Genomic DNA, 15,615 nt, shown 5'->3' with positions numbered 1-15,615 from the left:
CCGCCGTTGTATTCAGAATCCACTTCATCCGCTTCCTCCATCTTTCGTTCCACCACTGTCCCAGACCTACAAATAACTGCCAAAATAAAGGAATCACCAACAGTGTCTTAAAGGTGTTGGTCCACCAGGAGCCAGAATCTCTTCAATGGATAGATTCTACAAGTGTGCAATTCTATTTGAGGAATGTGACACCATTCTTCCATTAGGAATTCCATTTGATGTTTTGTTGATGGTGGTGGAAAATGCTGTCAGAATCAGTTGGGCTGAGATCTAGTGACTGAGGCAGCCATGGCATTTGGTTTAAAATTGTTTTCATGCTCATCAAACCATTCAGTGATCGCTCGTGCCCTGTGGATGGGGGCATTGTCATCCTATGGTAGTCAAAACAATGAACTTGAGTATGATGAGATGTTAATTAATCAATTAACTCAGGAACAGCACCTGCTTTCAATATACTTTGTAGCCCTCATTTACTTAAGTATTTCCATTATTTTGTCAATTGCCTGTAGGTTGAAATGCAGATGAGCACACGAAATGTCTGATTGACTAATTGACTGTTTTAGTCACCGGTTATTTAATCTGAGCGGAGCTCACCTGATCCAGGGATTACAGTGAGATTAATGCTACATGTTTGTGTGTGACTCAACTGGGGATTCCCGCTCTCTTTCTCTGTGTGAACCCCACGCTTTCCTGTTTTGACATTATTACAACCCAAAAAGACCTCTGGGTATAAATTCCAGATGTATGTCTGTCTGTGGGCTAGCAATTGATCACAAAGAAGCACAAGGGGTTTTCAGGGACTTGTTTGTGGAATTTGTTCAATTAAAATGTAATTGAAACAAATGTTGAGGGTGTATCAAACCCAAACCATTTTTGTGTGATAAATGTAAACCTCGATCCAAGCTAAACAGATTGTGATGGAGACATATCATATTGGCCTGATGCTCTGCAATGTGGTGCCATAACTAATGCTACTGACATGTCTGTAAGATTTACAAGAACGGAGATGAGGACAGATGTAGAAATGATCTCACCATGCTGACTGACGACCACATAGGCTCCTGCTAAGCCCAACAGGTGGTGAGGAGAGGACACATATCGTAAATCCGTACAAGATATGAAAGAGGGGTTCATCTGTTGCAGTCCGGCCATCTAATGAGTAATTTTAATTCAATACAACTTTATTAATCCCAGAGGGGCATCTAAGGAGTCGGCCAGTAAGTAGTTGTCCAACTGGAGCTCCATTGTTCTGAGAGAAATATATATATATATATATATATAATCACAAGTAGACTTCATCAACTCACCCAGGCTCTGACAAGGGCCCTTAACAGTCCTCTTATATTCACACGCCCAAACGTCTACACAACGTCCTGTAAATCTCCCACTGTTATTGTTTAAATTGTACTAATGTTAGTATTATCACAGTTGTTAAAATGTCAGCTTCAAACAGCCAACTATGTCTGGGCTCTACTGGGGCAAAGACAAACCAGAGAGCATGGTTTGTGAAAATAGCTGGCCACGCTGACTCAGCGCCAGAGGAGTGTGTGTGTGTGTAACCATGCAAACTGCTAAAGAACCTGACAGTACATAACAAAGCATCCAGCTGCTTCGTAAATCAGCTATTCCCCCCACACCACAGAACCTCATTAAGTCAAGCACCCATAGTTCGCTTATGGCATGAGGAGAAGCTGTATCAATGTCTCTGATATTTACTGAGGAAAACACCCCTGTAGTTACAAAACACCACTGTGTTTCAAACCTACTCCACCTCCCAGCTGAGACATTATTCTCTTCAATAGAGGAGACATTAAAATCATGTCTGTGACCTGAAAGAACTAACAGTGATTTGGAATAGTCATGAGTCAAGTTGAATATGTCTTTGGCCTGTATTTAGTCACGGAACAGTCAACTCCCTCATACTGGAGGTGTAGAGAAACTGCCAGTCAGCAGGAATGTGTCCCTCAAAGGAATGTAGGTTAAATTCCATATTGACATGCCTTGGCAAATGGCCCTTCATTGCTGTAGAGCTTTTACATACAGTATGTGAACAATTTTATTTAACTAGGCAACTCAGTTAAGAACAAATGCTTATTTACAATGACTGCCAAACCCGGATGACGCTGGGTCAATTGTGCGCCGCCCTATGGTTCTCCCAATCACAGCCAGATGTGATACCGCCTGGATTCGAACCAGGGACTATAGTGACGCCTCTTACACTAAGATGCAGTGCTTAGACCACTGCGCCACTCGGGAGCCCAATAAAGTGAAACGCTAAATTCTTCAGCTTTGCCAAATGTGAATATTTATCTATGTTTTTGTGTGTGCCCGCATACACATTTTGGGCAAGCCTTGCACAAATTTTACTGACAACACATTTTAATGGTTTCTTGTCAGTTCCAGACATTGGGAAATCAGGTGACTTCAAAAAATAATGAATCATTGCGGAAGTGTGTCCTGTATACTCAGTCTATTTAAAATTCAAATGCAATACCCTTGTGAAACGCACATTTAAAGTGTGCAGAGAGCTGAAGGTACTATAGCTGCCAAACATTGTGAAACTTTGTAAGCATTGTTCATGAAGTGCATGGTTTGTCTAAAAGGGATTGACAATTTCTGAACAACAGTCTCCCCTTTTCTGACTGCACAACTTCTCATATACAGGAACCAACCTCCCTAAAAATGTGCAATTGTTATCCGACAGATTAAATATGAGAAGAGTGGAACTGTTTTGGAGCAGAATATATAATCCTAGAAATCAGATCTCTCTGAGAGCAATGTTGTAATTCAACCTAAACAACTCCATTTACACCGTACCCACATTTTCCATTACAAATCACTCCATCTTCAACACAGGGAGGGCATTGTTTAGCAATGTGCTGCAAGCCTTTGAGGTCCCTCTGTTTGGAAGTGTAAAGAAAAGAGGGTCATCTCCAGACCATATGCTTGTTAAACATCTCTCAGAGCGGACCCAGAGAATCACATTCCCCAGGAACACACTACAACCACCCACATTTCCCATATACACACTACACGTACAGTATATTCCATACACATATCCCAAACACACCCATGTAATACACATAATGCATGTGAGTCATTTTTCATTGTCTCCAATCTGGTTCTGTTTACTCCCCAGGTCCCCTGTGGTTCAGATATCTACACTGAGTTATTGGGAGAGTGGGTTTCACCGTATGACAATAGACAAGGGTTGCACCATATGACAACAGACGAGGGTTACATCATATGACAGTAGCTGTAGGGTAAAGACGAGGGTTACACCATATGGTATAATGACTGGAGCTGGGTATGACCAGGGTAGACCTTTGGTTTGGTCACGTCATTTAAAACTTTCTGTTTAAGTCTGTAAAGAATGATGCGACACATCCACTATTCATAGCGTTATGCATTTACAGTGCCTTGCGAAAGTATTCGGCCCCCTTGAACTTTGCGACCTTTTGCCACATTTCAAGCTTCAAACATAAAGATATAAAACTGTATTTTTTTGTGAAGAATCAACAACAAGTGGGACACAATCATGAAGTGGAACGACATGTATTGGATATTTCAAACTTTTTTAACAAATCAAAAACTGGGCGTGCAAAATTATTCAGCCCCCTTAAGTTAATACTTTGTAGCGCCACCTTTTGCTGCGATTACAGCTGTAAATCGCTTGGGGTATGTCTCTATCAGTTTTGCACATCGAGAGACTGACATTTTTTCCCATTCCTCCTTGCAAAACAGCTCAAGCTCAGTGAGGTTGGATGGAGAGCATTTGTGAACAGCAGTTTTCAGTTCTTTCCACAGATTCTCGATTGGATTCAGGTCTGGACTTTGACTTGGCCATTCTAACACCTGGATATGTTTATTTTTGAACCATTCCATTGTAGATTTTGCTTTATGTTTTGGATCATTGTCTTGTTGGAAGACAAATCTCCGTCCCAGTCTCAGGTCTTTTGCAGACTCCATCAGGTTTTCTTCCAGAATGGTCCTGTATTTGGCTCCATCCATCTTCCCATCAATTTTAACCATCTTCCCTGTCCCTGCTGAAGAAAAGCAGGCCCAAACCATGATGCTGCCACCACCATGTTTGACAGTGGGGATGGTGTGTTCAGCTGTGTTGCTTTTACGCCAAACATAACGTTTTGCATTGTTGCCAAAAAGTTCAATCTTTTTGTATCCAAATCCGGCTTTAAACTTCTTCACAACAGTATCTCGGACCTTGTTCCTTGTTCTTCATGATGCTCTCTGCGCTTTTATCGGACCTCTGAGACTATCACAGTGCAGGTGCATTTATACGGAGACTTGATTACACACAGGTGGATTGTATTTATCATCATTAGTCATTTAGGTCAACAATGGATCATTCAGAGATCCTCACTGAACTTCTGGAGAGAGTTTGCTGCACTGAAAGTAAAGGGGCTGAATAATTTTGCACGCCCAATTTTTCAGTTTTTGATTTGTTAAAAAAGTTTGAAATATCCAATAAATGTCGTTCCACTTCATGATTGTGTCCCACTTGTTGTTGATTCTTCACAAAAAAAATACAGTTTTATATCTTTATGTTTGAAGCCTGAAATGTGGCAAAAGGTCGCAAAGTTCAAGGGGGCCGAATACTTTCGCAAGGCACTGTATGTTAAAATGGCGTGAGGGGATGGCCGCCATTTCATGGGTCACGACCTATTTTGTGTTTTTTTTTTGTGCTGTGTTTTAACTTTTTTTGTAGATAATGTTTCTGCCATTGTTTCCTTCTGGACATCAGAACAGTGATTACTCACCTTGGACGAGGAGTTTTTCTTTAATGAATCCGATGTGAAGGATATAATATTCTTCCCAGACCAGGCCCAAATCCCCGTCATTTGTAAGAAAGGGAGACGCCGCTACAGAGGTCGACGAGCCAGATCCTACCAACGGGACATTAACCGTAATACCTACATGTTTCAAGCAGACCACCATAGTCCTTGTGCCCAAGAACGCCAAGGTAACCTGCTTAAATGTCTACTGCCCTGTAGCACTCATATCTGTAGCCACTAACTGCTTTGAAAGGCTGGTCATGGCTCACATCAACACCATCATCTCAGACACCTTGGACCCACTCCAATTCACATACCACCCCAACAGATCCACACATGGCGCAATCTCTATTGCACTCCACACTGTTCTTTCCCACCTGGACAAAAGGAGCTCCTATGTGAGAATGCTATTCATTGACTACAGCTAAACGTTCAACACCTTAGTGCCCTCCAAGCTCATCCCTAAGCTAAGGTCAATGGGACTGAACACCTCCCAATGCAACTGGATCCTAGACTTCCTGATGGGCCGCCCCCAACACATCCGCCTCACTGACCCTCAACACGGGGGCTGTTCACCCACGACTGTGCGGCCAAGCACGACTCCAACACCCTCATTAAGTTTGCCGACAACACGACGGTGGTAGGCCTGATCGCTGACGATGATGAGACAGCTTATAGGGAGGTTAGAGACCTAGAAGTGTAGTGCAAGGACCACAACCTTTTCCTCAACGTGAGCAAGACAAAGGAGCTGATCGTGGACTACAGGAAAAGGAGGGCACACAACGCCTCTAATTTAAAACAACAGGGCTGTAGTGGAGTGGGTCTAGAGCTTCAAGTTCCTTGGTGTCCACATCACTAAGGACTTAGTGTATCATGGTTCAAATACAGCAAAACAGCTGTGAAGAGGGCACGACAATGCCTGTTCCCCCTCAGGAGGCTGAAAAGATTTCGCATGGGTCCTCAGATCCTCAAAGTTATACAGCTGCACAATTGAGAGCATCTTGACTGGCTGCATCACTGTCTGGTATGGCAACTGCTCGGAATCTGACCGCAAGGCGCTACAGAGGGTAGTGTGGACGGCCCAGTACATCACTGGGGCCAAGCTTCCTGACATCCAGGACCTCTATCAGGTGGTGTCAGAGGAAGGACCTAAAAATTGTCAATTGTTTTCTCTGCTACCGCACAGCAAGCGGAGCTGAGTGCCAAGTGTGGGACAAAAAGGATCCTTAACAGCTTCTACGCCCCCAAGCCATTAGACTGCTGAACAGTTAATCAAATGGCTACCCAAACTATTTACATTGACCCCCTTATTTTATTCTTATTTAATATATTTTTCTGCATAGACTCTTTTGCACAGGCTCAATGTACACTGACCGGACTCTAACCACACACATGATACTGATACTGATACTGCAAAACACACACACACGGTCGCGCACACGTGGGCTTCTGAGTGGCGCAGCGGTCTAATGCACTGCATCTCAGTGCTAGGGGTGTCACTACAGACCCTGGTTTGATTTCAGGCTGTATCACAACCGGCCATGATTGAGAGTCCCATAGGGTGGCGCACAATTGGTCCAGCGTCATCCGGATTTGGCGGGGGAAGCCGTCATTGTAAATAAGAATTTGTTCTTAAATGACTTGCCTCATTAAATAAATACAATATTGATGCCACACATTCACATTCCTTCACTCTTCCCATACGCTGCTGCTACTCTTATCTATGCACAGCCACTTTACCCCTACCTACATGTACATATTACCTCGACGACCCTGTTCCCCAGCACGTTGACTCGGTACTGGTACCCCTTGTATATAGTCTTGTAATTGTCATTTTGTGTTACTGTTTTTCCTTTTAGTTTATTTAGCACATTTTTCTTTTTTAAACTCTGCATTGTTGTAAGTAAGCATTTCATGGTAAGGTCTATGCCTTTTGCGTTCGGCGCATGTGACAAATAGATTTTGATTTGATGATAAAATAATTGAACAAACATCAAACCTATATAGAAAAGTAATGATTTTATTAGTTAAACTGACATAAATAAACATCTTTTTATTTTTTTAATTTTTTTACAAGATGAAGATTTAAAAGTTTGCTACAATCTTATGATGGACAGTATATTCTGCTTCGGCTAGGCAAGTGCACACAGAATTGTCTAAATAAAAAAGACATAAATACAGATTTCAACATTGAGCCCCTGTGTTTGAACAAAAAAAGCGCATCTACTGATAAACTAAGTACGGCCTACTGTAATACAGACATCAAATATACATGCTTTTACAGCAGACAGATCATTTAACCAATGGTACATATCTGCATTTTTATGTCAAATAAATACATTTAGTGCATATTCCCATTTACCTTCACGAAGAGTAAAATGAAAAAAGAAACTATAAATTAAAGGTGGACCAAAGTCAATCTGGATCCGCTAGTTTCATAAAGACAATCTTTGCTCTCGTCCCCTACGGTAAGACAGGCCAGCTATCTTCAGTTTGCGTCATTACATCACTTGTTTGTGATTATCATTACTCGTATAAACTACCAAAGACAGGGCAAGGAGAGTTCAATACTATAGTTTGGGGAAAAACAAATCAAAATAAGAAAACAAACATTTGATCCAAACCACAACTATGTTCCCCTCAGTTCCTGGGATGAGGGACGACACCAAGTCTCTCCTGGATAAACAAAGTCAATGCAGTGATGGAGCCATTAGCTACCACTTCTGTACTCCATTTTCAGTATTTTCTTGGAAAACAAAAATGAACAGTTTTATATCACTGTTCTTACACAGCACATTATGTAATGTTAAATGTTGCCTGAACGGACAGTGGTACTGTGTTCACTACTGAATCACATCCTATTCAACCTCTAACCTCTACTTCATCCTTTCCCAAGAGAGACAGAGGAGCATGATTGGTGAAAACTCTACTCCGTTAGAAACAAAGTACCCCAGCTGTGCTTCTGTTCAAGACGATGACAATGTTTAGTAAACTATGAGGGGCCAGGCTAGGGATGAGGAACGACTGTGTCGTTAGCTGATAAACAAACATTTTCAATAGGATTCATACTACTATGCTTGAAAAAAAACATTGTACAAACATTTTCAAAAGCGCTCCCTGGAATTACAAATATCAACAATCTTAAGTGGTTGATAACTATCAGCTGTATAAAATGTTACAGGTCTACTAAAAAAGCATCCAGTGTCGTTTTGGACCACAAGGAAAATGGTTGTCTTGTCTAAAGTATGTGTGCACAGCGTATTATGTGTTTTGTTGAGGCCTAGTGAGTGACCAGAGGTATCCATAACACCTCATCTAAATAACTGCCTATCATCATTCTCTATCGGGTAAGAAGGCTATCTGGTGAAGAGCAACATAGCCCATACCTTTTCAATACAAAAACAAATCAATTACAAATTCAGTAATCTCACATGCAGTAAGTGCTCTGTCTCTCTGTGGTTGTTTGGCAGTTACGCCTGCAGAACGTCTAGTAGCACATCCTCCTTTTCTGTATGTTGGTTCAGTTCCCCATCTTGATCGCCCCAAAGTACGTCCCCTCCGGTTCAGGGTCCAGCATCCAGGCGTTGGACACGTTAACAAACAGTCCGTCCCCGTGCTGTAGCATCACCCCCCTGCCCTGCTGGGCACAGTACATGTTATACTGAGAGTTATTCCAGCGCATGGTGCTGCCTGTCTTCATCAGCACCACAGACTTGCTGGGAGAGGACGTGTGTTTCTCCTGGGAGATGTACTGGATGAGCTGGGCGTTGTTTACGTCCACGGTCTGGGGTGTGGCGAGGGCTTGTCCAGGGGCGTCGCTGGGCTCCATCTCAGGTTCCAGGTCGTAGTAGCGGAAACAGGTCTTGGCGTAGACGTAGTACAGGCCTGACTCGTCCACCAGGAGACGGCCGTCATGGTAACGCATCTTCTTCAGGTGGCCCTGCGCCTCGTCCCAATGGATCATAGCTGCTCTCAGCTCCCCCTCTGGAACAATAATACATCAGCAAGTCAATCAGTTGATCAACTAATCAGCAAATAAATACATCTGTCACATAGTTTTACCATTGTACTGTATATGAATATTGGTTTCAGTAGACTAGTTCTAATCTAGCTATAAACTGTGGCTTACTGTTGGCTACTTCTATGAGCTTACTCTTCACGTAGTCGATGGTCACTTTGATTGGTAGATGAGCTGATGGAAGCCCCTCCCTCCCCTGGTTTTTGCAGCGTTGTCTGCCTTTTCTCGGGTCCCTCAGGGCATCAGCAATGATCGGTTCTGTCTGCACTTCCTGTGGAAATGGAAAGGAAATGGTCCTCAACGGAACCTTACATGTCCAAGCAGGGTGGAACTGTAAAGGCCTGGGAACCCCGGCATCAACAGTTTAAAAAAAGTAGTTACTGAGAGGAGGGATGGATACCACAGGGTAATTTTGTAGTGTAGCTTGTATAGTAGTTTGACAAATTCTTCCCTTCAAATCAGACAGAGTGAGTGACCGTCCAGCTGCAACTCACTATCTAGAAGTGATTTATCATTAGCCCAATCATAATGCTTTCTAAACAGTTGCCTAATGTTTCAAACAATGCTTATTTCATTGTCTATTTTAATTTGTGTGTGCTTGCCTGTGCATCCCACACACTTCTCCCAGTAGTTCTGTCAAATGAACCTCTAAGCTTGGAGCGCTGAGTTGTGAGCAGCACCAGTAATTGTGGTGTGGTTCTGTAACCCTAGGGCAGCTGGTTAATGTCACCTTTCAGATGGATGTTCCTTTCACAGTTCTGGCACCACTTCTAACTTGATTAGATTCAACCCTGGAGTGGTGCGATGACATGTGTATCACCAGTCTGAGCTATAGTACACAGACTGGAGGCAAGACGCAGCACATAGACAAACAAAACAGTCTCTATGCAGGTAAACAATCCCACAGTTCCCCAGGCTGCCTGACTGAACGGGTTCCGTGTGTAGACCTACCGTCTGCTAGAGACACTTACTTCCAGAACAGAGACAATCCTGTAGATGTTTCAACTTGTTTAGTCATTTCCTACAATTTGATCAGCCCTGGTATGTCATCTCCCCTCCACCCCCAGCCAATGTTGAAATGGAAGATTGTTCTTAAGTTACCTGAAAACCACACACAACACCTCTGAACAGAGATGGCACGGAAAATTACATATAAAACAGACACTTGTCCTGAAATTATCATCACTGTGGTTTGCAGCACCATTATTGCACCTGCATGACACTAATATTAAATATTTTATATTTACTCAGGAAACAACAGGAGCAGACAGACTTGTAGACATTGAGTCCAAGATTAGTACTGTCGCTCTTCTAAAAACCATTTTGCGTTTAAACATGTTTACAGAAAGGTGGTTTAGAATTAGACAGCGTAAACAAGTCTGGCCAAGGCTCCGGAGAAATAACGGTCTAACTGCCCCTGGCCCAACACGGTGGCATTTGGCCTTGATTTGTGGTGAGACACTCAACCACAATACCTCCTTCCCAGGAATAGATGATTACGTTAGCTGGATAGACACAGAGCTGGGATGGTTACTGGTCTACTATATAAAACGGACTACTGCTGTGTATTCAGACCCAGGCCTACGGCTGTTTCTGGCCAATAAATGACATTCATGAAACAAAGATTCCCTTCACCTGGTGTCCCAGGTCTGAATCAGTCCCCGATTTAGAGGCGACGGGTCAAAACCAGTACACTGTGTGGCCATCCAGGACTATAGTTATCCACTCCTGTGTTGTACTATACTGTTTTACTCTATTGTATCACCTTTCACACAGTTCAGTCCACAGTGCAATAGAAGACTACAGCCCAGCACTGCACAATAGTGTGCAACACTGTACAATAGACAACAGCCATGAGTCATCCATTCCAACCCATTGAGCTCTGAGTATCCTGTGCTCTCTGACCCTCTGGCCATCAGGCTGACCACAGGTCCCACTGTAGGCCCAGCCTGGCTCGATCCTGGCTCAAATCACAGGGCACTTAGCAAAAGCAAACATGAGACTTGACAGCTCTTAGTAAGGCCTGTTCTTTAAAACCCCCACTAATTTATCAGCAAATTAACACTGGTCCCAGGGAAGACTGTCACCACACACACACGAAAACATACACACACACACACAGACTGTATGATAACACAGAAGGAGCCAAATGGACCTGTCAGCCTCACACCTCATAAAGCCTAGAGCAGGGTTCACTCTGAAGGCTGGACCAGGGTTGAGACTACAGCACGGGAACCATCCCTGTCCGAGATGTCACTCTGACGACACAAAGGCCTCCTTAGTCCAAGGCAGGACAGAGCGGAGTGGGTGGTTTGTCTAAGCACTCTTTTGGGGCAATAAGAGCAAAGCAAAACATAGTAGAGCTGCTAACTTTGTTTTACTTCCTGGAAAGATTTGTCTGTTCCCGGTGGAAACCTGTGCCAGAGATGGCAGAACATTCCAAGAAGAAATTACAGAAACTCTGTCTGACCTCAACAATGGTGCATTCCACCGCTATATACCACTGTTACTGATGAGCAAAGGTTCACTCAAGACAAACAGACTAGGCAACTGCCTCTGCCAAACCATGATATCATCTGATTGGTGCCCCACTACAGTACAGTAAATTACAGGCCAACCTGACTCTAGACCCCCCCCCCCCCCCCCCCTCAATCCTCATCTTATTAGGGTGATGACTGGCTTGACCTCTCTACAGGCTCCAGACCACACTGGGGTTAGGGTTTGAAGCTGGATTTGGCTTAGGGTGTAAAGCTGCTGGGTATGCACAACAAGCTTTCTGCTCCTCACTTTAAAAACAAAAGCATGGGAACAGTACGACTAAGCACAAATTTGAGAACGGGTTACCTTGTCTTTGTTTTAATATAAAAGTTTGTTTTTAAAGTTTTAAATACTGAATTGTACACCACCCCATGCTGATAATACTGCTACTTCCTGGTTGCAATTTATAGGAGGAAGAAATGCCTTGCATCAAAACATTGTTGGAATGCCTTTACTCAACCTACAAGGTGTAATGTGTTGTAACACTTTCCCCCCCCCTTGGTGAAATCCAATGGCTGAACATACACACAAAGGTGGTTACCCAGTAGTTTCCCCTCGCTTCTACTGATATTCTGGTTTGACCAAACAGGACTGCCAAAGGCTAACTCACGCACAGGACCAGGCTGTTTCGTGTCAGAGAATCAATGAATGAAGCCAAAAAGGAAACAGAGCTTTGGAATTTATATCCTGTAGATCAGGGATCATCAACTAGATTCAACAGCAAGACACATTTGTTTTTCTTTTTTTCCTTTCTTGGGTGGATGGTCAGGGGCCCGGAACATAATATACAAATCATTTGTAGACTGCAAATTGACCGCAAGAACCCCAAACTTCATTCATGATTAAAACATAATCATTTCAAACCTTGCTTACATGTGTATACAATCACATACTGTATATCTCGTTTTATTATGCGTGAGAATACTTTGTAGCAAATTTCCAAAATTAAAATCCCTTGGGAGCTGATTTTGCTGGTGCTTTGACAGTTGTATGTCCACCCCAAAAAATAAGATGTCGGAACATTGCTGAGGGACAAGAGCTTTAGTGAGGTCAGGCACTGATGTTGGCCTGGCTCACAGTCTGCGTTCCAATTCATCCCAAAGGTGTTCGATGGAGTTGAGGTCAGGGCTCTATGCAGGCCAGTCAAGTTCTTCCACACCGATCTCGACAAACCATTTCTGTATGGACCTCACTTTGTGCATGGGGACATTGTCATGCTGAAACAGGAAAGGGCCTTCCCCAAAGTGTTGCCAAAAAGTTGAAAGCACAGAATCGTATAGAATGTCATTGTATGCTGTAGCATTAAGATTTCCCTTCACTGGAACTAAGGGGCCTAGCACAAACCATGAAAAACAGCCCCAGATCATTATTCCTCCTCCACCAAACTTTACAGTTGGCACTATGCATTGGGGCAGGCAGCGTTCTCCTGGAATCCCACGAAACCCATATTCATCCGTCGGACTGCCAGATGGTGAAGCATGATTCATCACTCCAGAGAACTGCTCCAGAGTCCAATGGCGGCGAGCTTTACACCACTCCAGCAGATGCTTGGCTTTGCGCCTGGTGATTTTAGGCTCGTGGACAGACGATCAGTGGTCCCGTTCTGTGAGCTTGTGTGGCCGTTGTGGCTCCTAGATGTTTCCACTTCACAGTAACAGCACTTACAGTTGACCGGGTCAGCTCAAGAGGGGCAGAAATCTGACGAACAGACTTGTTGGAAAGGTGGCATCCTATGACGGGGCCACGTTGAAGGTCACTTAGCTCTTCATTAAGGCCATTTTACTGTCAATGTTTGTCTATGGAGATTGCATGGATGTGCACTCTATGTGCACTTTAGAGCAACGGGTGTGGCTGAAATAGCCGAATCCACTAATTTGAAGGGGTGTCCACATACTTTTTTTAAAAATATAGTGTATATATAACTTGCCCCCCCAAAAAAAAGTTGTGTGTGTATATATTTGTATATCCTCTTTCACAGTAATTAGCCTATTTATCTGGGATTACCTTTTTAATTAAATTACCAGATAAATACCATCTGATAAGATTATAATATAAAGTGTCATCTGACAATCTCCTGAGCTTTAATGACAAACATATGCCTATTAATTTTACCTTACCAGGAAGTACAGAACAACATACAGTGAAAACCCTCTTTGGACCAATGAGAGGGCTGGTTATTATGATCAGACAGGGGTAAACTCACCTCTATTGGCTGCTGTGGGGCAGAGGAGATGTCTACCTGGAAACAGAAACAAACACTGGCGTTAAGAAGACGAATATTACTTAACAATTGTAAGAACTGAACTTTATAACCACAACTTCCATCCCTGCCATTTATTGAGCTTTCTAGCATGGACATATAGTCTGGTGAGGCACTGTCTCCCTGGGTTCCAGGGAACTGAACTTTATAACCACAACTTCCATCCCTGCCATTTATTGAGCTTTCTAGCATGGACATATAGTCTGGTGAGGCACTGTCTCCCTGGGTTCCAGGTGCCATTTCTCTGTTCTCATCACCAGACCTCTGACCTCACCATTACCTATAATACTGATTCCTATCCCTATAACCCTATCTAGAACCAGATGTCCTGTACATCCGGGTCTCTCAGACCCTCAGAGTCTGGTGTTTAGAAACAGCCTACAGCAGCACATTCCTCCTGAGGCACGGTGCTGTGCTGCCTCCTGCTCCCTCATCAGATACAGTAACTCCTACAGGTGTTCAGACAGGGAGACTGGTGTAGTACCAATATCTCGGCTCTCCTACGTCATGAGTCACCTTAAAGTGCTACCCTGTCACCAGGAGGACCGTTTATTCAGAGAACGGCTCAGTGTCTCTTTTCTTTCTCTTCGCTGAGTGGAAAGCTAATTCAGCCCAATCAGACGCTTTCTCACTGCAGGACCAGGACAGTCTGAATGGGAGACTTTAAATAGGAAGATTGATGGCTCACAGCAGAGATTCTCTCTGCATCCATTTCCTAACACAACCTGGTCCTCGTGCCAAATACAGCTCTAAGATACTCTCTCTCTCTTCCTACTCTGACTTGTCTCCAGGAGTTAACAAGCTACCAGCACACACCACAACACTTGTGTTTATGGCAAAAGATGGGTCAAACAAACATTGACATTATTCTGCAGCACGCTCGCTCTCTCTTTCTCTCTCCAAACACACACCAGATGCTGGATGGACTTAGTTAGGTCTGTGTGTGAAGACTGATGGGAGTATCGTGATGGAACTGAAATGTTTTCTTGTTTGGCTTGTTGAAAAATGAAACTATTCAACTCCACAAACCACCATACAGAAATAATAACAACCCAGAAAGAATGTTAATGCTGTCTTATACAAGACTGATTGTGCAGGGTGATGGGGGTAGCTGACCGGTTAGCCACCTGACTGGCACTGAAGCACGAAAAGTTATTCTGTCTGTCTGTATGCTGAGGGCTAATAGCTTGCCTGGCGAAGACCTGGAGATAAGAGAACTGATACATGTTTATTTTGTATATTGTTGCTTTGGCAATACGAATTTACAAAAATGTTTTGCCAATAAAGCATTTTTGAATTTTGTTTTGAATTTCAGAACAGCTAAAAATCTTTAGGAGAGATGATTGGTGGGTTTCTGAAACCTCCTGGCTATGAACTGTTGCAGCCCACCTCCCCAAACTACATAATAAACTTTCAGAAACATCTGTTTATTCTGAGTATTCAACGGATACCTCTGAAAATCTCTAAATAACAGAGTAACACCCCCAAAACTGCCTGCAATAAGTAAAAACAGCTGTAATTTACAAACAAGATTGCTTGAATGACGGCTTTACAGTATGTTTATCCCCATCTGCCTGACATTCGCTGTTGAGATGTATTGTTGTGAAAACGGGAGATTGCTTTGATAAGGTCTATAACAAATGGAACATAGTGTATTGCCGAAATAACTTTTAACTCCCTATAATCTGGGCGGGAAATCTCAGCAATAGAGAGATGATAGATAGGCTATGTAGAACACAGAGCGCTGACAGCTTGTTTTACTGTTGGAAACAAGTTCACAGAACTACGGTCACTTGCAGCCCAGCGCACAGATTGTTCTAAGAAAGTGCTCACGCTCATCAGCCGCAAGTTTCTCAATAAGTGGCGAGCCGGAACTGTATGCGCAAACCTGCTAGGTTCAAACCTGTGCTCTTCGAACTGCAAAATGTCTTTGTAGCCTATTCCAGGAAAGCAATGCGGAACTGATAACTATTTAATAAACGACAATGTTGCATATTCATATTGTT

General features: G+C 43.2%; 1 protein-coding gene across 3 annotated transcripts in view; it reads right to left on the bottom strand.

Annotated features, from left to right (window-relative positions):
• Nucleotides 1-6,797: 6,797 nt before the first annotated feature.
• The window catches only part of akap11 (A-kinase anchoring protein 11), a 60,250-nt gene continuing 51,432 nt past the window's right edge, over nt 6,798-15,615 (bottom strand). The window contains exons 2-4 of one of the 3 annotated variants that reach the window (XM_021597632.3): nt 13,553-13,588; nt 8,947-9,082; nt 6,798-8,777 (exon numbers count right to left, since the gene is read on the bottom strand). In XM_021597632.3, the coding sequence (XP_021453307.1) occupies nt 8,314-8,777; nt 8,947-9,082; nt 13,553-13,588 (636 nt within the window). In that variant the 3' untranslated portion in view covers nt 6,798-8,313. Of the gene's footprint in view, nt 8,778-8,922; nt 9,083-13,552; nt 13,589-15,615 lie in introns of all 3 variants that reach the window. The other 2 variants (XM_021597631.3, XM_090230147.1) reach the window with 2 other exon arrangements.

The sequence above is a fragment of the Oncorhynchus mykiss genome, chromosome 3 (assembly GCF_057628025.1).
Source record: "Oncorhynchus mykiss isolate SJ-2025 chromosome 3, ASM5762802v1, whole genome shotgun sequence".
Classification (NCBI taxonomy): domain Eukaryota; kingdom Metazoa; phylum Chordata; class Actinopteri; order Salmoniformes; family Salmonidae; genus Oncorhynchus; species Oncorhynchus mykiss.
This window is presented reverse-complemented; position numbering and strand designations above follow the sequence as displayed.